Source organism: Citrus sinensis, chromosome 5, assembly GCF_022201045.2.
Source record: "Citrus sinensis cultivar Valencia sweet orange chromosome 5, DVS_A1.0, whole genome shotgun sequence".
Lineage (NCBI taxonomy): Eukaryota > Viridiplantae > Streptophyta > Magnoliopsida > Sapindales > Rutaceae > Citrus > Citrus sinensis.
Genome location: NC_068560.1, coordinates 30,768,227 through 30,789,402, shown reverse-complemented (window position 1 = coordinate 30,789,402; position 21,176 = coordinate 30,768,227). Strand labels below are relative to the sequence as shown.

At 36.5% G+C, this 21,176-nt stretch overlaps 2 protein-coding genes across 2 annotated transcripts; one reads left to right on the top strand and one right to left on the bottom strand.

Annotated features, from left to right (window-relative positions):
* The first annotated feature begins 10,935 nt into the window (after positions 1–10,935).
* On the top strand, positions 10,936–16,140 carry LOC102624669 (E3 ubiquitin-protein ligase WAV3). The gene is made up of 2 exons (XM_006472323.3): positions 10,936–11,696; positions 11,805–16,140. The coding sequence occupies exons 1-2, from the start codon at positions 11,328–11,330 to the stop codon at positions 13,734–13,736; spliced, it is 2,301 nt and encodes a 766-aa protein (XP_006472386.2). The 5' UTR covers positions 10,936–11,327; the 3' UTR covers positions 13,737–16,140.
* Positions 16,141–17,989: 1,849 nt separating this feature from the next.
* On the bottom strand, positions 17,990–20,898 carry LOC102624392 (glutamyl-tRNA reductase 1, chloroplastic). Its single transcript, XM_006472322.3, has 3 exons — positions 20,424–20,898; positions 19,721–19,962; positions 17,990–19,499 (listed from the first exon to the last, which is right to left on the bottom strand). The coding sequence occupies exons 1-3, from the start codon at positions 20,695–20,697 to the stop codon at positions 18,369–18,371; spliced, it is 1,647 nt and encodes a 548-aa protein (XP_006472385.2). The 5' UTR covers positions 20,698–20,898; the 3' UTR covers positions 17,990–18,368.
* Between the last annotated feature and the right edge of the window lie 278 nt (positions 20,899–21,176).

The following is a 21,176-nucleotide window of genomic DNA, read 5'->3' as shown; positions in this document are numbered from 1 at the left end:
AATTCCGAAGCGCAATCAGGGGTACCTGTAAAAGATATTCCAATACTCTAAGTCGGCTTCCCTCTTAGAATTAATGTATGTGAAAAAAGAAGATGAATCTTATCTGTAGAATGCTCACAATTCTGGAGACAGATCCCCTTTTCAATCAGTCTCATGCCCATTGATCATTATTTTAATTTCAGCATAAATTGAACACGTGGCATGGCGGAGGTCCTTTTGAAAACCTATTTTCAATCAGTCTCATGCCCATTGATTTTATATATATATATATATATATATATATATATATATTTGCACAGATCTTGTTTTCCTTATCCTCCAAAAATATCTGGCCCCTCAGAAGGAAAGCACATGGTAAAAATATGGGATTCAATCTAGTAAAACCGATGGAAGCGCAAATGAATGAGAGGATTGTTGATGGTGGCGATCGAGTTTTCACCATAAATAAATATCGGGTGAGTTCTCCACATTCTGTGGCTGAATAGGGGGACAAAGGATATGCTCGCCCATTAATTCAATGCATCAGATACATAGCTAGAGCGTGCAGCAAACATAGTCGCAAGCAGGGCCAGGGAATGGCCTAACTTAGAAACTCCCACTCACTGCTGGGAAATAAGTAAACAGGAAGGGGTGAAAGATGGCATCTCGGACTCAAGAGAGTTCAGTAACTGTTACAACTGACAACAACTCTTCGGTCTTTGACACGTACGTGAATATGTGATACAGTCCTCATTGAACAGTATGAACATAATATGGGCGTACACTGAAGGCACACAAGTCGAGTCTGAATTTCCATTTACATATCTGGAGTATTCTTTATTCTTACTACAATAATACACCCACTAGTCACTAGTTAGATCAATAGTCTAGTTGTTTCTGTCCAGTGCAAGCTCATTTTTATATATTCCATGTAAAGTACTCGATGATTGAAATGGACTTGGAGTAGTTGTTAAAATTGAACTCAAAAGTCCATGAAGACGAGAGATCGATTTGAGAAATTATGAGCGTAATCACGATTGTTAAATTCCCACTATCTATATTTTATAACTCATGGGTTGACATAAAGGGGATAATTGTCAATAAATAACTAATCCCATTATAATAATACACGCAACAATTCAATTAGTATAGCAACACCCCACATGGCTTGGTTTCATATACCACAATTCTACTAATGCCAATCTTGGACAGACTCATGAACTTGAGGGGAAAAAAAAGAAAAAGAAAAATAAGGGTACGTTGAGATCCTAACAAGTCCAAATCTAGCAGAGCCAAGACGCAACAGGGAAAGCAAAACATAAGAGTTTTTAAACTAATATCTGGCAACATCAAGAGATTTAGATTCCGCTCCGTGGCCGAAAAAGTATAGTTTTAGGTGAAAAAGCACTTCTTTGTACACAAATTTCTTCCTTTGCTTTAATTGAAGTAATCTCTATCCACTATGGTAAAGATAATTTAGATTATCTCAATCTCATACATTCTTTGCATTCAACTTTATTTAAAGCAATACATGGGCTCCATTTGATTTAAGCTACTAAAATTTTTGGTAACCATGCATTTACAACTTCATTAATTTTGGTGATACATCTAGTTATATATCTCACAATAATTTATTAAAAGTTTCTAAAAATATTAATAAATAAGTTTACTTAATAGCTAGTAATTTTTGCTAAATATCTATTAACTTTCTTTTAATAATTAGAACTTCTATTTCACATCACAACAATTGTGCGATAAAAATTACAAACCACAAAATCAAACAAAGACTTAATTAATTATTTTTTTGTTTCCATAAAGCAACAAACTTTAACCCATCTCAACTAATAGCTTGTGATAACTTTCTTAGCCCACTTAGACTGTCTAGAAGATTATGACAGCAATCAAAATCTCATAATTTGTAAACAAGGATAAATAGTTAAGTAGGCAAAAGTTATCTCATTATACGTAATTTTGCTATTGTGTTGGTCCCTTTTTCTCAAAGCCATGGCCTAACTAGAGATACAACCAAAATCGCATTAAATGAATTCCGCGTTTGGTGGCATAGCAGAACCGTTGTTCTCACAATTGTGAGGCTAGCGATTCAAGCCCTCACAATCTATTATGGATAATAATTGAGTGAAGACACTAATCGCAGTAATTGTTTAATTACAAATATATCAGTAATAGTCTCATTTTTAAAATGAGTAAGATATAACGTGAGACTAGTATCAGTAATTGTCTGATTGTAATTATATTAGTAATAGTCTGAGTAAAACTTACTGTCCAATATATTAGTAATTGTCTCATTTTAATGTAAGATATATCAGTAATAATGTCATTTTCAAAACAAGAAAGATTTAATATAAGACTAATCTTAATAATTGTTTGCTTATAAATATATTAGTAATAGTCTCATTGTAATATAAGTATTAGTCTCGTGTATCTAAAAACAAAAAGGCATGAAATGATGAAGAAAATTACAGAATGAAGCCGATGTGATAATAACCATATGCGTTTCTGGTGGTGTTTTTAACTCTTTTTTGGGCAACGATCGGGTTTCTATTTGGATTTCAACCTAGTGATCTTTAATGTTGAATTATGATAAATGACAGCGTATGCGTGTTCTTCTTGTACGGTTGTAAGAACGCTTGCGAAAAATTGTAGGACCCATTAAACTGGGGGCTCAAAGTCTCATTACACGTTAGCCTAGCTGGTTTTATAAAGCCCAGTGAATCAAAACGATTGCTCATTTTATAAATACGAAAAAAAAAAATGGCAGCTTAGCTAATGGAATCTCTACCATTGATCACAGAGTCATTGCAGTGTCCTATCATGACTTGATTGGGCCCACCTGCGAGAATCTCACTGGGCCTACACAGATCAAAGACTATTGCAATCTCAATCAAAACTAAGAAACTAACATCATGCCAGCTGTCAAATCTGGCGACTTCTAAGTTTTGTAGCTCCGAATCATATGCATGGTGTCGTCGTAATTTGCATTATCAATTACCATCGCCCATTTCAAAAAAAAATTACCATCGCCAAATCCACCACCAAAATTTACGAATGTATATGAATACGCGACAAATTTGTTTCTCAATTTATGCAGCATTCATTTACAACATTGTATAACAATTATTTATAATAATAATTCATCATTTTTTTAATATATTAAATCATTTGGTATCTAAAAATTATATTGGACCCTAACTAATTCATATTCGAGTTATGTAAGATCATTAGGGTGACAAAACTCTCTCAACAAGTATTTAACGCAGCTGTATTCTCAAGTCTCGAACTCAGAACTTTGGTTAAAATAGAACAGTCTCATGTAATATTATAATTTAAATGTTAAACCATAACATTATAATAACTTACCAACACTACTTATCTTTTATATTAAATTACACTTTAAAATTATATTATAATGTATGTTAAAATCACAGGTATTATAAAGTTTAAATCGTATGCTATTTCAAGCTTATAAATAAATATCCACAACATTGGAGGAGTCTCCATTGATAATTTGATAGTTTATCTATAAATACTTACAGTCTTTATGATAGAGACAAAAGCCAAAGTGACAAATAATTAGATACTATGTTAATATATATGATGACTATAATCTTATTTATGTTTCTCCCTAGTATGTATATATTGAACGTAAACTTCTTTTTTTTTTTTTTTTGGGATTATATGTTAAGTGATTAAAATGAATAATTTAAAAAAATAGCAAGTAGGGTTTGATCATATACATCGCCCACATTGGTCATGCAAATATTAATACGTAAAAAATAAAGGGTTGTTAAAAGATTCTAGTAGTTGTACCTTCAGGACATGTGCTCCATTAATGGCAGCATCTCATCTCAACAACCACCCTCCAGTGAATGAAGCTTTCATAATTTCATTTTCAATTCAGTAATTCAATTTAAACTTTTAATTAAGGATATTCCCTTCTCATACCTACACCAATTGTGATCCACATGACTGACTCTTCACCAACCCATTAATGCTACTAAACTTAACGATAGAAACAAATTCCATTGTAATTGATCCCATCTCACCAAAAACCTCTAATTTAAGTTAAGTTAAGAGTGATTTTTTTTTTAAAAAAAAATGTCATAGCCGAAAGGGAAAAATAGAAACAATATTTTTTTTTTTTTACTTATTAACGATAATACGTACCATAATCGGGTTTGAATATTTATTAAAAAAAAAAAGAGAGTAATGCTGTGGCCAGCGCATGGGTTACGTTAATTTTCAGAATGGTAGGTGAACAAAAGGGAATGTCATATTTTTGTAATCCGAATTAATGACAACCAAATCTAAGTAATCTTATTAATTATAAATGGGGTTATGCGATTGGGGGATCCCAAATCAAAAAAAACAAAAAACTTTCATTAAATAATGAACGCTTACAGTACAAACATAATTAAAAATTAAAGTTAGAAATAATTTAGACTAGAAAGGGATTTGATCAATACACATGGTGATTGCAGAATAAATGGTGTGTTTCGTGGTCAAAAAAAGGTTCTTCTATAATGATGCTTTATTGTTGTAATTTTTGCAATTAATTAAGTAGTCCAATTGCTAGAATGAATTAATTAACAACAGCAATTTGGGAGTTAGCAAAATAATGGGATTTCTTCCATATGCCCATATGGGATGTCCGGTTATGTCATGTGATTTATGGGCATTTTCCTTATTTCTAAATCTTTAACTAATCTCTAATGATTAATAAATAACCAGCAGGTGCTTCATTCTATTCTATCATATGCCATCCAAAATATATTATTGTTGTTTGTGGGGTTTGGTCAGTTTAGTTGATTTTTTTTATTATTTATTTATTTTTTATACTATTAATGTCATTAGACTCATAACTTGATATTCAAACCATTTAATTGGCAAGTACATGATGATATGTAAGTTGTCTAAAACAGATGCATCTGTCCCTTCTAAACTTTAAATTACTTTTTTTTTTTTTCTATGAACAAAGATTTAAATAAAATAAAAGCTTTGGAATTTCTTTCTCAAAGGCCAAAAAAGAAAATGAAAATATATGACTATATAGATCAATCATTACTTATTGTCCTCTTCTACAGTAGCTATTTTTATATTTATATTGAGATATATAATAACGTATTTTCATGAATCTCTCTCTAAATATATCACAACGGTATGGTCGAATTGATTGAATTATTAAGATTTTTGGCCATTATGAGTGTTTGTTAGAGATGGGTCTATTACCAAATGGTAGGTGGGTCCCTAACGGACCAATCCGAATCACAAGAAATTACATCACTTTTATAATCATCTCATGAATTAAAAAGAAAAAAGAAAAAATATCCACGGTCCACCTGTTTTTTTTACTTTTTTAAAAATACATAATTTTTTTTTTACTGGAATCCACCTAAAGTTACATTTTTTTTTCACTTTTCCACTTCTGTTTGGAATCCGTTAAGAACACTAACGGAAACTTTAGAAAATGACAATTTTACCCCCTAAAACGAAAATAACAATTTCACCCTAAAAATTATCAAAAATAATAAGATTAAATCTAAATATTTTTCTCATCGGCCAATAAAGAAATTAATTCCACAACCATCAAATGCAGGTTTTTTTTAAACCCGTCTGTAATTAGAATGTTAAATTATAACAGTAGTATTAAAAATAACCCAATCTCGCAAACCATTAATTGAATTTAAGATAAGTAGAATTTTATTATTTGTTGAGTTATAATCTCTAGTAGTTAAGATTTTTTTGTACTTCATTAATGTACTAATAATGATATTAATCATTAAATCTAATTATTTTTGATATTTTTTAGGTTGAAATTATAATTTTTGTTTTGGGGGTAAAATATTTATTTTTGAAAAAGTTAAAAAAATGAGTGGACGGTGGATTTTTTTTTTAAAAAATAAAATAAAATTTTTGCATTGGATGCTTTTATAGACTGGTGTTGTATTATTAATTTTTTGTTATTATTTGAAAAAGTAGGGGATCCAGCTGCAATGCCGAACATGAAATTTGAAACATAAAATCTTTGAGATTATTACATCTTTGTATGTCGCGATGATTCCTTTTGAGTTCCGAGTATCGGGACCGTTTAAAGCAGTCAACAAATTTGACCGAAAAATAGGCGTGGTGCCACGTGGAAGCAGGACGAGGGAGATAATGAGGACGATGACGACATGGGCATCCCATATGGTGTGTTTCGGGCCACGTTGGCGCGTAAAGCGGGCCCACACGCAGAAAGCTTTAAAACGCGCAATTGCCATGCAAATGCAAAGTGCAATGCTACCTCGGTGTTCGCACAATTATTAATATGCAGACACTTTGCATGCATGATGCATTAAATGTGTTGAAGCATTAAACATACATACGCAAGTGTCCACTTCGGTGAAAATTAAGCTTCAATTGGACCGTGAAAAGAAACCTGACACACCATAATGCATTAAATATTTTACTAGGGTTTTTATTTCATCGTTCAAGTAAAGTTTTTAGCCAAAGAAATTGGAATTTGTTACTCAACAAGAAACCCAAGAAACGGGAAATTTCTATTTTAGTATTGCTACTAGCTAGATATCCAAATGGACGGGACGGGCATGTATATTAATGGTGATCGATATTTATTATCTCACCACAATTTTCGCTTTTTACTTGTACGTTCGATTCCAATGAGTTGTCCCATCTTACGTGTAATGTAACATCTTGCGAGTGGCTTATATCAGGAGAATCTCTTTTGAAATGTTCGATACGACTCATCATAACAATTAAGCTTAATCTCCTCGAAAAAATTAATTTTCGTTGAGCTTCAAAACCTTTGAGTAATTCCTTATTATGATATCGGCCAAATTGATTGGTAGTGACATTTCAATGAGTTAAGCTAATAACGAGAAAAATAGATGGTGTAGTCTTTTGGGACCATGGAAAAGATGTAAATTATGTGATTTAAATTATACTCTCTCAATACTGTTACTAGCTAATCTCAAAATGAATGCATGTGTCAAAATACTATTAGATAGATGCACGAATGACATGTTGTACATATTCTATGTGAGTCTCTCTTAATTAAGTCTCTTAAGTATGCTAGGGATGGCAATGGGGAGGGGAGGAGGTCAACACCCCCGTATCCATCCCCGATATTCTGCATATATTTACATCCCCTCTTTGTCCCATCAGAATTGCTTGAAGGGATTCTCGCCCCCTCCTCAAATAATAATAGGGGATCCCCTAGAATTCCTGATCCTCGAATAACTGATATATTTTTAATTTTTGAACTTAGTTTAATCATATTAACCTGAAAATATATAAAATAAAATGAGAGTGATTATGAATGGCCTTTATTTCATTCTACTCCTTCAAGCTTTTAGTATATATAATATTCAAATAATGATTTTCAAAACAAACTTTAAATAATGTGATTTTTATACAATATTGACATGATTTTGTCCATGAATGATGATACATGCTGATCACCGACTGTGGCACAATAAAGTCACATGTGTGGATGTTAGTTGACGTTGCGATGAGTTAGGCTACTCGGTCACTGACAACGCGACGCACTATTGAGCTATGATGAGATGAAGACGGGTTGGGTGCTTGCTATTGAGCGAATAATTTGGAAAGGATGTGCAAGACTGTGAGGGAGTGATTTAGAGTTTGATTTGTAAGTTATGAGCTTGTGGGATTTTGTGCTTTTGGTTGTAATTAAGTCTAAATTATATTAAACATTTTATATTAACTAATATTTATATTATTTGTATAAATATTTTGATATTTACACCAATCTTTAATATTTTACAATTTAAAATATATTATTTATTCACTAATAATTCTAGAAAAATAAATTAAAAATTAAAATAGAGAAATGAGGAGGGGATAAGGATTTCACCTCATCCTTTTCCCTTCTCCGAATAAGAAATTGGATATAAAATCATCCTCATACCCTTCTCAAATGGGAAAAATCCCCAAAGTCTCCCGTCCCCATGGGGACCTCTGCCATCCCTACTCACTGCATCTCACAATAAACGTAGTCTAGAATTTAACCTAAATAATGCAAGTTCAAAATTATAAGTGTAATAATGAACTTCACAAGGAATGGTCCTCAAATTTTATAAGTGTTAGGAGTATTTTCAAAATGTTAAGACCACAAGAGTTGTTTTGATATTATACATCAAAAAAATTTCAGAACCTAATTAGCGTATTTGTCCTATTTCATGATATTAGCGTGACTCTACTCATACTGATAGATTTATTATTATCATAACTGTGTTGTAGTATTGGAGGGGAGTGGGGGGAGTTTATCTGAACACATTCTAGATGAAATTTCGGCGCCAAAGGATCAAATTCCAGCTCTTAAATGTCGATTAGACAGTTAATTGGATATGCCAATGATAACAATAGAAAATGATATTAAAGGGCATTAAAGAGCACACTGATGCGCCGATTTGATGAAAATTTGCGGGGACTGCTGTGAATTCCTTCAAGGAGTTTGAGTTTTGTCTCCTAGAACACAAGCACTGCAAGAAATTGGTTAAAAACATCGCTAAACCTAATATACTAGGCGTTGCAGCTGGCCCCCAGAAAAGAAGAGTTAATTAAAACCTGCTCCCTCCCTAGTTAATTTCAACACGCAAGTTAAAAAGGGAATCATTAAAAGTGGATTTAGTTTGCCTAACTCGGATTAAAAAACAGGGTTAAATAGACATTGTGATTAAAAAATGATTAGTTTTTTTCCATGACTTAAAAGACTCGAGAGGCACTGGTACTGTGTGACGGATGGTTGATTGATTTCATTTCAGGACTCGTGTTCCCGGGTAAAGGAGTTGACAATTGGTAACGCAGTTCATCAGTTGAGGTTCCCCATGTGCTGAATAAACGTCAACAAATAGGTAAACGGCGTTAAGCCCATGCGGGCTTTTTTAGATAGACCTAGAAAATTCGGGCCCCACGTGAGTGTCGGAATTATTGACTGTGGGTGACATTGCTTCTCCTCGCTGTCAAGTCTCTCTGCCATCCGTAAGATGCTTTCTCTCCGGGAAGGTACAAAATATTTATTACTTCGGGACTCTTGCTTGCGCGCCCTCATTTTTGCTCAGCACTCGCAGGTCAAGATACACGCACGTTCCATGTAATGCAAATCATGTATTTAAAATAGAAATTTACTTAGATGAGATCAAAGTTACTGAAATTTACTACGAACGACTAATGGAAGCAAAATTTGAAAGTACTGTATGTGAAAGGGAAGGCGATGTAAGGGTAATAAAGATATCGTCTGCATATGAGCGGTCGATTCAATACAATGGTGGGACCAACTTGCGGAAATAATATCCGTGATTTCTTAATTCTTGTCAGCAGTACTTGCTTCATTTACCAATTACCATTCGGTTAAAAAAAAAATGGACACGGCTCAACAAAAATGATAGGACAAAAAACACCAGACCCTAAAGGTAGCTTCAGCGTATGCCCAATTCATGGTCTCCGAACTACTGACACTCCTAGAAACGAACGACCCAACATGTGGGTGTCTGAGCCCTATTTTGCAATTCGATTGAGTACCATTGCCTTTTTCTTTTGAAACTACTCTTAAATCTTAATCGCTATTAATTTTTTTTTTGGGTAATTTTTAAAAATTTCTCCTTAGGTTTGTGTTTGTTGTAAGTAGATGGCGATAATTTATTTATTTATAAAAAATTTTCTATCGTCAGTTAACTTTAACATTAACCGTTAGTTGACTGTGCAAAGACAATATTACCCTTAACAATAATTTGTAGACGAAAATAACTAAAAAAAAATTAAAATTGTTGGCGCGAAAAGCACAAACCCTATTTTTTGACAATTTTATCCTTGTCAATTCTAAAGATTTATAATATCATAGGTAAAGATTATAACTATTTCATTTTCAAGTTTTTTATTTTATCTTTTTTATAGGAGCTTTAAGAAAATATTAATAATTTAAAGAGAATTTTTCAAATTTTTAATTTTATTTTTTTTAGGAATTTTAAGAAAATATCAATAATTTAAAGAGGATAAAATAGCCAATAATTTTAATTATTTTTTAGTTATTTCCGTCTACAAACTGTTGTTAAAGGTAATATTATCTTTGCATAGTCAACTAACGGTCAATATTAAAATTAACTGACGGTAGAAAATTTTTTATAAATAAATAAATTTTCACCATCTACTTGCAACAATCCTAAAGCTCAGGAAAATTTTTTAAAAATTATTCTTTTTTTTTCTTCTCACAGTGTTTGGGTGTTTAATGCACCAAGATATGCAATGAAAAAATTTCTACGTACTGCATCATTATAATAGCCTGCATCCTAGGTTCCTAGGCCTTTTTAATTTTACGAGTGCATGCACGGAAACTTGATATCATGAATGATGGTATGTGGTAACTAGTAATTAACTACCTATGAGCCATTGCCCAGCAGTTCCGTACTAGACCAGCTCTTGCGGTCCCTCCCGCATCACAATCATGTTCGAACGATTCAAACCTAATCGACGGCTATTATCCATGATTAAAATGAAACTTCTATTGCGTTGTTTTGTGTTTCGTCGTATAGGATCATGACCTTAGACGCCTACTGTATGCGGATCATGCATGAATAACAGAGAAGTCCAACTAAGCAATGTCTGAATCACTTGCGGTTTCTATGAGTGAAGAGCACGTGCCACATGGATAGTGAAATGGAAGTTGCGTTGCGTTCGTGATACAATTTTTTTACAATGGCGCGTGAAAGGGGGACTTAATACAAAGTGCACGGAGCATGTAAGAGATGCCAACTCTTCAGTTAACAGGTCGGTGGCCATAACGTGCTCTAAACAGAAAGAGTCCCGGCCGTTTGACTGGTTACGTAAAATATTTAAACCCAACACGTGCCGGTTACGCGGTTAAACCCAGAAATTACCTTTTCCAATGAATATAAATATTAACCTATCGCATACGCAGAGAGAAAGAAAGCTGGATAGAACAAGTAGAGAGAGAGAGAGAGAGAGAGAGGAAGTAGATCAAAAGGCTTTTGGTTTCCTGGATCTTTTTGGGGATATTTAAAGAAAAATAAAAATAGAGCTAGAGTTTTAAAGAGAGAGGGAAATGACCTGGGATTTCTTTCTATCTTCATTATCACATTCTCGTTTGTCTCTTTTACTTTTATTATTTCATTTGATCCCATGCTCGTATCGCTAAACTCGATCTTACCATTTTGTCTTCGTTCGCACAACTCTTAGATAGATCAAAACAAAATCTCTTTTTCTTTTTCTTCCTTCCCTTCGAAACGAAGAATACATTGGAAAAAAGAAAAGAAAAAAGAAAAAAAGTGTTGTTACCTTTTGGATTTGTGACGATGGCTACCGGTTGGAGAAGAGCTTTTTGCACGACGATCCCTAGAGATCCAGAAATTGCAGCAGTTTCAGAGAAGCAGCAGCAACAGAGTGCAAGTCCGAGTCCGAGTCCAAGCCCCAGAAGCTGTACAAAGCTAGGGTTTTTTAGCAACCCTTCTACTCCTCGATTGCAGTCTCAGCCAGTGTCAAGCCCAGGCATGCGTTGCCGGACTGCAACTCCCGAGGCACCTTCAACAAATGAGAGCCCCAGACTCCAATGCAAAACCACCCCCAAAGCGACTAAAACACTCAAACAATCTCTCGGCTCAAATCCATCTTCTCCAAGATCTCCTCTCAAGCTCTCTCTTTTCAGGAACAGCTTCAAGTTCAGAGTAAGAATTTGAACGCCGTGCTAATATATCTCAAAGTGTTTTGACTTTCAATTTTAGTTATTTTTTATAGAAATTAATTGTACTTGTTGTTATTATTGCTATTTCCAGACTAGCTGCGGGATCTGCTTGAACAGCGTGAAGAGAGGTCAGGGCACAGCCATTTACACTGCAGAGTGTTCACACGCGTTTCATTTCCCTTGCATAGCTTCGCACGTGAGGAAACATGGAAACCTCGTGTGCCCCGTCTGCAACACCACCTGGAAAGACGTTCCTTTACTCGCCGCTCATAAGAATCTCAATCAAGAGAACCTTAACCGAAACGACGACGATTCACCCAACAGCACCACCACAAAGACCAAAGTTGAAGAGAAGAAAATGATTGAACCTTCGCCGAGACTCGTTAAAACTCCGAAACAAGAACCAAGAGTAGCTCCATCGGAATCTAGATCTTACGATGACGACGAGCCTTTGTTATCTCCAACAGCCGCTGCTGCTGCTCGTTTCAATCCAATACCTGAAGCAGACGAGAATGTCGAAGGCGATGGATACGACGTCGAAGAGTTTCAAGGATTTTTCGTTAATCCTAATCCTTCGTCTTCAATCAAATCCGATCAAGTTCAACTAGAATTCAACGGAAGACAATCAAGAACAGTTCAGCTCAGATTGCTTCCAGAATCTGCCGTTATCTCGGTTGGTAAAAATTACGAGACTTATGCGGTGGCATTGAGAGTTAAAGCACCGCTACCGGCACCTCCCGTTAACAGCAACAATACGGCCTCGCATCGTGCGCCTGTCGATTTGGTGACTGTACTAGATGTGAGTGGAAGCATGACCGGAGCCAAGTTACAAATGTTAAAACGCGCCATGCGTTTGGTGATATCGTCTCTCGGCTCGGCTGACCGCCTTTCTATTGTCACTTTCTCCGCGTGCTCCAAGAGATTGTTGCCTCTGAGGAGAATGACGGCTCAGGGTCAGCGCGCCGCTCGGCGCATTATTGATCGGCTGGCGTGTGGCCAAGGGACTAGTGTGGGTGATGCTTTGAGAAAAGCTACTAAGGTGCTTGAAGATCGGAGGGAGAGAAATCCCGTCGCGAGTATCATGTTATTATCGGACGGTCAGGATGAGCGGGTCCAGCCTAGTTCAGCTAATCATAGGTATGGAGTAAGCCACGGGTCTTCAACTCGTTTCGCGCACATTGAGATCCCTGTTCATTCGTTTGGGTTTGGACGGAGCGGCGGCTACAGCCACGAGCCAGCTGAGGACGCTTTTGCCAAATGTGTTGGCGGACTACTAAGTGTTGTGGTGCAAGATTTAAGAATCCAGCTTAGCTTCGCGCCCGGATCCGCGCCAGCTGAGATCTCAGCTGTTTATTCATGCAATGGACGGCCCGCATTGCTCAGCTCCGGCTCAGTGCGGCTGGGCGATTTATACGCCGAGGAAGAAAGGGAGTTACTCGTAGAGTTGAGGGTCCCTACACCGGCGGTTGGGTCCCAGGCCCGCCACGTGATGTCAGTGAAGTGTCTATACAAGGACCCCGCAACTCAAGAGGTCGTATACGGCGCGGATCAGCCGCTTTTGGTTCCATGTCCACATACGGTTAGATCATCCGCACCAAAGATCGAACGGTTGAGAAGTTTGTTTATCAGTACACGAGCAATAGCCGAGTCGCGAAGATTGATAGAGCACAATGATTTTACCAGCGCGCATCATTTGCTTGCATCGGCTCGAGCTCTGTTAATCCACTCCAGCTCAGAATCGGCTGAAGAGCATGTGAGAAGTTTGGAGATTGAGCTGGCAGAATTGCATTGGAGAAGGCAATATCTGTTGGAGCAGCAACAGCAACAACAGCAGCAGATGATGATGATGCAACGTCGAAGAGTGAGCGATAAGGAAGTGATGGTTGTGACTGATGAGAACGGGGAGCCGCTTACGCCTACGTCGGCTTGGAGAGCGGCTGAGAAGCTGGCTAAAGTGGCTATGATGAAAAAGTCGTTGAATAGAGTTAGCGATTTGCACGGCTTCGAAAACGCAAGATTTTAATTTAATTAGATATTGCATAACCAAGAAAACAAAACAGCTATTATTTGGAGAAAGAAAAAAACTTTAAAAAAAAATGGAGCAGGAATATAATATATATATTAGGGACAAGCTGATAGCAGACGGCGCGGGGGCCTTTCTACATAGGCTGATAAAAATGGCCCACATCGATTTGATTGGGTTGCTTGTATAATTTTGAGCTTGTCCGTTGTCACAGCCCAAAGGGATAAGAGAGGCTCCGTTTGTTTGTAGTGATTGATCATGATCTTGATGATGATGATCACCAACTTAAATTTTAAAAAGCTGTGAATGCTGGCGTAATGGAGCTTTTTTTATTTTTATTTTTTTTCCCTTTCTTAAAACCTTTTTGCTTTTGCTTTTGTGTTATATATTCAAGTCCTGATAGGGGGAGTAGGAATGGTCTAGTAGCCTAGGACATAATGATTGTATACATGATGATGATTGAGTAATGTTGTTAGCATACTGCCTTTGATTCTTATAACTACAGCTAATCTTGTAACTCTTGCGAGGGCAATCATGGGCTACTTGTCAAATGACTATGTGAGACCATACGCCTATCTCTTATTTTGCTGTTGCATATGTATGAGTGCGCCGTTTTAAACCAATTTACAAGGTTGGAATCAACCAGAATCTGCCTGTCCACTGTACTGGTCCTGTATCCAAACAGAGCCCATTTTAATTCATTCTTTGAAAGCTTACGGATTTAAACTGTTCGTCCTGTGTGCATGTATTGGCATTGGCGTTGGCATTGTATTTTACTGTAGCAGTTTTCCGTTGTCTGGTCCTTTTCTGAGTGAGTGTTAGCATTTCATGGTCCACTGCAGTCGTCAATCAGCAGAAATCGTGACTCACCTACCAACGGCGGGGATGGAGCGGCCAGTACATCAAACATAACGGCACAGATACGCTAGTGATCATGTGACGAAATGGGAGGGGGGGACCGCACGTCATCCGTCGGCTCCTCTTTTGGTACTAGAAAGAAGAGCAAAATTGAGCATGCGCGTACAATGGGACACTTGAGTTACGTTCTTCTACATGTGGGAAGCCGCAGCTCCACGTTTCTACGACTTGAACAACAAGTTTGTTTTCCATTAAATATTGTGTGATGGCGCATAACATTAGGATATGATCTTTATAGGAGCGGTGATTTTGTTGAAATCAAGAAGTAGAAAAAGGGATATATTGCTTTTGGATATTATATAGCCATAATAATTAGAAGATTACACTTTCTAGGGAAAGTGGAAAAAAGGTAGATCCAAAAAAAGGTTCTCATGTTCTCATCTCTGTTTCAGGCCAGTTAGGTACTCCCAGTAGATTATTGTAAAGTTCAATGTGCCACTATTTGGGAAAATCTCATAGTAGAAAAGCTAAAATCACCGTGAAACACAGTGTACATATGTGTACATTGCAATATGTGTTACTTAGGCTGGAGGACAAGAAGTAACAAGCTGTATAATAAAGCAAACTATAGCGTCAGTGACCCACAAGCCAAGCTGTTCTCCATAAAAACCCGATAACGTACGTGTACTTGCTGTCTTTGGAGTCCTGGTTCTATATAGCTTTTTATGTACCAGTGGGAGCTGCGGAGACAAATAATCTCAAAGGTGTGGTGTAATTACTCTGGTCTATGTCTATCATGTCACGGACGAACAACAGTGGTACGAGTAACCACAATACTTGTCGAAGTTAAAGCGTCAAAGTCTTAGGCTGCGTTTACTCGACGAATTCAAGAATAGGAATCCGAAATTTGAATGATTCATGCCTTTACTTGATAAAATAAGGAGGGGAATGAGAATCATTTTTGTACGCCCCACAATAATTTGAGAATTAAGAATGGAAACTTGATTCCCAAGTCTCTCATTCCCGACTTTTTTCATTCTATCCCCATAAATTTTTAATTATTTCGAAAATACCCCCACTTCAGATAAAAATATAAATAGCAAAAAATTAAAAAAAAAAAAAACCTAAAAACCTAAACTCTCTCTCTCGCACAAGCCTCCCAATCAAATGCCATCGAAGCAGCTTCCATCACCGTCGCGCCCAAACTCATCCAACATATTTGTCATCACTGTTCGTCTCCGTTGTGGACACCAGCTAGTGGCCGGTTTCGTCTCCGTTGGGCCGTGTCAATTTCGTCACCGTTTCAGTTTCGTCCCCATCTAATTTCGTCTTCGATTTGTCTCTGATAGCCGCGGTTCCGATTTGATGCTGCTGCTGCTGCTAACGGTGATGATTTGTTGTTCTGACGATGACGATTCTGATTTTGATTATTTCTGTTAATTTTTTTTTTGAGAAATTGATTATTTTGTTGAGGATGATTATTTGGGAAATGGATTAATTTGAGGATTATTGTTTTTTTGGAAATAAATTATTTAGTTGATGATGATGATGAATCTGATTATGATTATTATTATTTTTAAATGGATTATTATTTTGCTAATGATAATCTTTTATTTTGATTATTATAATTAATTAATAATCTAAGAAAATATGAATATAATTAATTAATATAGTAACAACAACAACAACAATAATAATAATAATTGTTATTATTATAATTAATTAAGGGTATTTTAGTAATTTGAAATAATTAAGCTCATTCCGATTTCGATTCCTACCGCTTAAGTAAACAATATATATATATATATATAAAGTTGGGACTTGAGGAGGTGATGTAGCATCACTATTTCTCATCTTTGCATATTCTCTATTATCTAATAAATAGAGAAATTTTCTTTTAGATTTGACTTTTCATCTTCTCATAATTAATTTGATTGTTATTACACAATAATAATTATGTAAAGTTTTTAATGAGGCATATTCTTTGTAATGAACATCCAAGGGGGAGTGTTATGAATTTATTAAAATAAATGTAGATATTCATAACATATATCTCTTAGTCTCCCCACTATCTCTCAGTAGTAACCTTTAGCTTCCCTATAACTCCCACTATCTCACAATGAATTATGATCCATAATTTTTCATTAATTTTATGGAGTGATTATGTAACTATAAAATGAGAGCTCATCTTTTTGTTTTGTACACACACAATTGGAATGAACAAAATCACTCTATAATATATATCTCATTTTATTCTTTATCTTACGTTTCTTCTTTATCTTGTGTTTCTTCTTTATTTTTGTTGCTGGCTAATAGCTTCTATATATATATATAAAGCTGGGACTACAAGAGGTGATGTGGCATCACCATTTCTCATCTTTTTATATTTTCTATTATCTAATAAATTGAGAAAATTTCTTTTAGATTTGGCCTTTCATCTTCTTATAATTAATTTAATTGTTATTATAAAATAACAATTATGTAAAGGTTTTAATGAGGCATATTCTTTGTAATGTTATACATTTATTAAAATAAATGTGGATGTTCATAACATATATCTCTTAGTCTCCCCATTATCTCCCATTAGCGACCTTTAGCTTCCCTATAACTTCTAATATCTCACAAGAAATTATGATATATAATTTTTCATTAATTTCATGGAGTGATTATGTAATTATATAAGGTGAGTTCATCTTTTTGTTTTGTATACACACAATTGGAATAAATAAAATCACTCTATAATATATTCTCTCATTTTATTCTTTATCTTACGTTGCTTCTTTATTTGTATTGCTGGCTAATATATTTTTTTGTTTTTTATAAGGCTGGCTCATTGATAAAAAAAAATCAATTCATATTTTTTATCAGTTTCATCAAGTGTAAAATAAAAAAAAAAAGATAATACTAAATTCTTTTTTCAAAGCTGTGTGAAGCGCGGTTCTATTTTCTAATTTATTATAATTCTCATTTTTCATTCCGATTCCAGTCCATTCCAATTACTGACAAGTAAACGCAGCATTAGTCTAGTATTGGTCTGGTTGTGCTCCTCAGCTACATAACTAAAGTAGAAAAATGCTAAGCAGACCGAATCTATGAGCTTTTCGGCCTAGTCTTCTTCGACCCATGGGCTGGTAAGCCTGCGACATCCCTCAGAGGCCCAGAAGCACGCCATCCCCTATTGCAGCGTTGATGGATGATGCCAAATCCGTCGCTAAGAAGACAAACATCCTGGAGGGCATAGTTCAATTGAACCTGGGTTGGATTCTGAACCTCCCATTGGGTTTGAGTGGACCTTCTCTGTGAACGAGGCACTTGTAGCTTTGCGATATTAATGAAGCATCTGCATAACTCACTAGCATCTCCGCAGCAAATCAATTATCAAAAGCATGAAGGACTAATTAAAAAATCGTGATACTGCAGAAGTTCTTTCATGGAGACCGAAAGGGAAGAAATCCCCAACAAAGACATTTACACAAGCGTGTCTCTATATAATGAAGTACATTAATTACATGGATTTATAGTGGTTTCATCGGTACAAGGATCAGGCTCACCTCTATCCTAGGAGGTTGGAAGGCACCCAAATGAGAGTTAGGAAAAAAGTGTCTTATAACAACACTTGACGAATTGAATGATCCCACATAGGGATCTACACTGTTATACTATTCAAATGAAGAATACAGCAATGCCGAGACTCACAACAAGGTGAGGACGTTTTCCTCTTATTCAATTGAGGAAGTGAATGAAGTGCCATTGACAAACTGGTATTCAAAAAGCTCACTTCTGGTTTTGTTCTATCTTGGCTCGAACCTTTTGCTCGAAAAGAGATGTATCTGTTTCAAGGCCAAACATTCTGTTTAGAGCATGCATGTTCTCAAGGGTCTCGTCTAGAGTCCTGCTGTCACTCCCATCACATCTCAAGTGCTGCATTGGACCATGAAGAAGCTTATTCACGATACCACGGCTAAGGTCATCGACAGCCCTCCTTGTTTTCTTTGAGATATCATCACCCATCTTTGATAGGCATTTATCTAACTCTGCCACCCTGATTCTCTCAGCATAAGCTCTCAATTTCTTAATAGTAGGAACAGTCTCCAATGAATCCCTCCAAGCTGCAAACTGTTTTGATTCCTCAGAAATAATAGCCTGAGCTTCCATTGCTTTTCGGAGCCTGTCCTCTTTATTAGCAGCCACTACCTCCTTAAGGTCATCAACATTGTAAACCCGTGCAGTTTCAACATCTGCAACACAAGAGCCCACATTACGAGGAACGGAGATATCAATAAAGAGCCTCACACCCCCAACTGCAGCCTCAACGGGAGGAAGGTCCTGAACATGATCCTTCAAGAATAATGGAGCTTCAGATGCTGTGCTGGTGAAGACCACATCTGCATCAGCAGCACAGGACAACATTTCTGAGAGAGGTTTATAAATTATCTCAACACCGTTGAGCTCCTCGCGGATGGCTGCAACTCTCTCTTCTGATCTGTTTACAACCACCATCTTAGTGCATCCTTTGGCTACCAAGTGTTTTATCACAAGCTTCCCCATCTTGCCTGCTCCAATAACCAACATCCGGGCAGTGGCATGTGAAGATTCAGGAAGCTTCATCAAAGCCAGTTCAACAGCAGCAGAGCTGACGGAAACAGCCCCAGCAGCAATATTTGTCTCGGTTCTAACCCGCTTACCAACACTGATTGCATGCTTGAACAGTCCGCTAATGTTCCTTCCAAATCCAACAACTCCTTGACCAACTTTGACAACTTGTTTAACTTGAGCAAGAATTTGCCCTTCTCCCAGCACAAGGGAATCAAGACCCGCTGATACTTCAAAGAGATGCTGTGTAGCATCTTTGTTATACAGCAAAAACCGGTGCTCACAAAGCTCTGCAACGGGGATCCCACTTGTCTGCAAATGGAAACACTATTAGTCTAGATCTATTGGCAATCTCAAATTCTCATACTAAAATTAATTCAGCAACTAAATTTGATAAAAACAAATAAAATCAATCCACTATGGCTCTGATAGACAGATGCCATTAAAAAAAAAAAGAGGGTAAAATGGGTTAATGCCAGAAATCTTAGGCGAGTTAATGAAGCAGAAATGGTACAATAGGAGAACAAAAGCACCTTTGACATCCACTCAGTCACTTCTTTGACTCCACGATGCTGAGAGAGAGCTACAACATATATCTCCATTCTGTTGCAGGTGCTAAGGACAGCGGCCTCCTCTATATGATTTAAGTTACACAACTCTCCGATGGCCCGTGGCCATTCAGCCTCAGGAATGGCAAGTTTTTCTCGCATCTCAACAGGTGCAGTGTGAACACTGAGCCCAATGACCACAATGCTGCTCCTTTCCTTCGTGTATCCTGACAGATATAAAATGTGAAAAACTAGGTAATTGGCGATTGAATAGTTTGCCAAAAGCACAAAAACACTCCAGAAATTCCAGTAATCACAGCACTTCCTCAGGTCAAAAGACTCAAAATGACCTTACTTGTTAGTAAGGTATCGTAGATATGTCAGGCGTTTAATTAATTCTACAATGACCTGGTCAATCTATAACTCAACTGATCACCACCGGAAATAGATTTTCTTTTCTCATTATTAGAATTCCACATAATGGTGGACAATTAATTAACACATGTGCACAGACATACATGTATATTATAGAAAAGGAACAAAGTCACAGGAATTGAAATAAAAAAATTAATTAGTCATTGTAATAAGAGAGCCTCAATCATCTGCTTAGGGAAAAACAAAACAAGCCCTAATGAAAATTAACCACCGGCATTCATCAAAATAATCAAATAAACGGACATTCACGTACGGTCAGGGGCAGAGGCCTTGAGCTGCTCGAGGGCGGAAGCGGAGGAGGGATCAACTGCGACTTCGCATCTAACAACGCCTCTCCGGCTCTGCTGCAAATTTCTCTCGTTCCGATTTGGTTTACAAGCCACCCGTATTTGTTGACCGAGTTGACTTTGAACACCCTTCATAAACAACGCTGAAGAAGAAGAAGAGGAAGAAGAAAGATTGAATAACAAAGTTGTTTCCATCTTTGAACCGGCCAAAGCGGTGGCAAATCCACTTGAAAACGACATGATTCTGAATCTTCGTTCAAAAATTATCTTGTGCCCTAATGATAATAATGATAAAACCCCCAGACCCCTCAAAAAAATTGACGCCGGATGGGAGGGTATACAGAGGTTTTATGGGCTGTTGAACAAATCTCCGTGGAGCTTTTTCGTATTTGGTTTGATTTGGTGTCTTTGGCGACTGCAAAAATGTGGGACTTATGGGTCGGTGCGAAATTATTGACTTTTTTTTTCCTCTTTTATGGGGGCAAAAGAGGGAATTGGGACTTCGCGATTTCTCTACTTTGATTTCTTAACTCTGATTGGCGGGTGGATTACACGTTTTATCCACACTCCTCCCTATCTTCTCTCTTCTGGCCCGCCCATTGAATTTTAGGACTTTTTAGTATTCTGTTTGGTGAATTGATATAGGCGCACGGTCACGGTCACGCTCTATAAAGGGTCTCGGAACGGGATATGATGAGTTGGAATTTGTAAATTTTAAA

Coding starts and splice junctions, on each gene's coding strand:
- LOC102624669 (XM_006472323.3), top strand. CDS start 11,328: ATGGCTACCGGTTGGAGAAGAGCTTTTTGCACGACGATCCCTAGAGAT. Junction 11,697..11,804: donor GGAACAGCTTCAAGTTCAGA/GTAAGAATTTGA, acceptor TGCTATTTCCAG/ACTAGCTGCGGGATCTGCTT.
- LOC102624392 (XM_006472322.3), bottom strand. CDS start 20,697: ATGTCGTTTTCAAGTGGATTTGCCACCGCTTTGGCCGGTTCAAAGATG. Junction 19,963..20,423: donor CAAGGCCTCTGCCCCTGACC/GTACGTGAATGT, acceptor TATATCTGTCAG/GATACACGAAGGAAAGGAGC. Junction 19,500..19,720: donor TGACTGAGTGGATGTCAAAG/GTGCTTTTGTTC, acceptor TTCCATTTGCAG/ACAAGTGGGATCCCCGTTGC.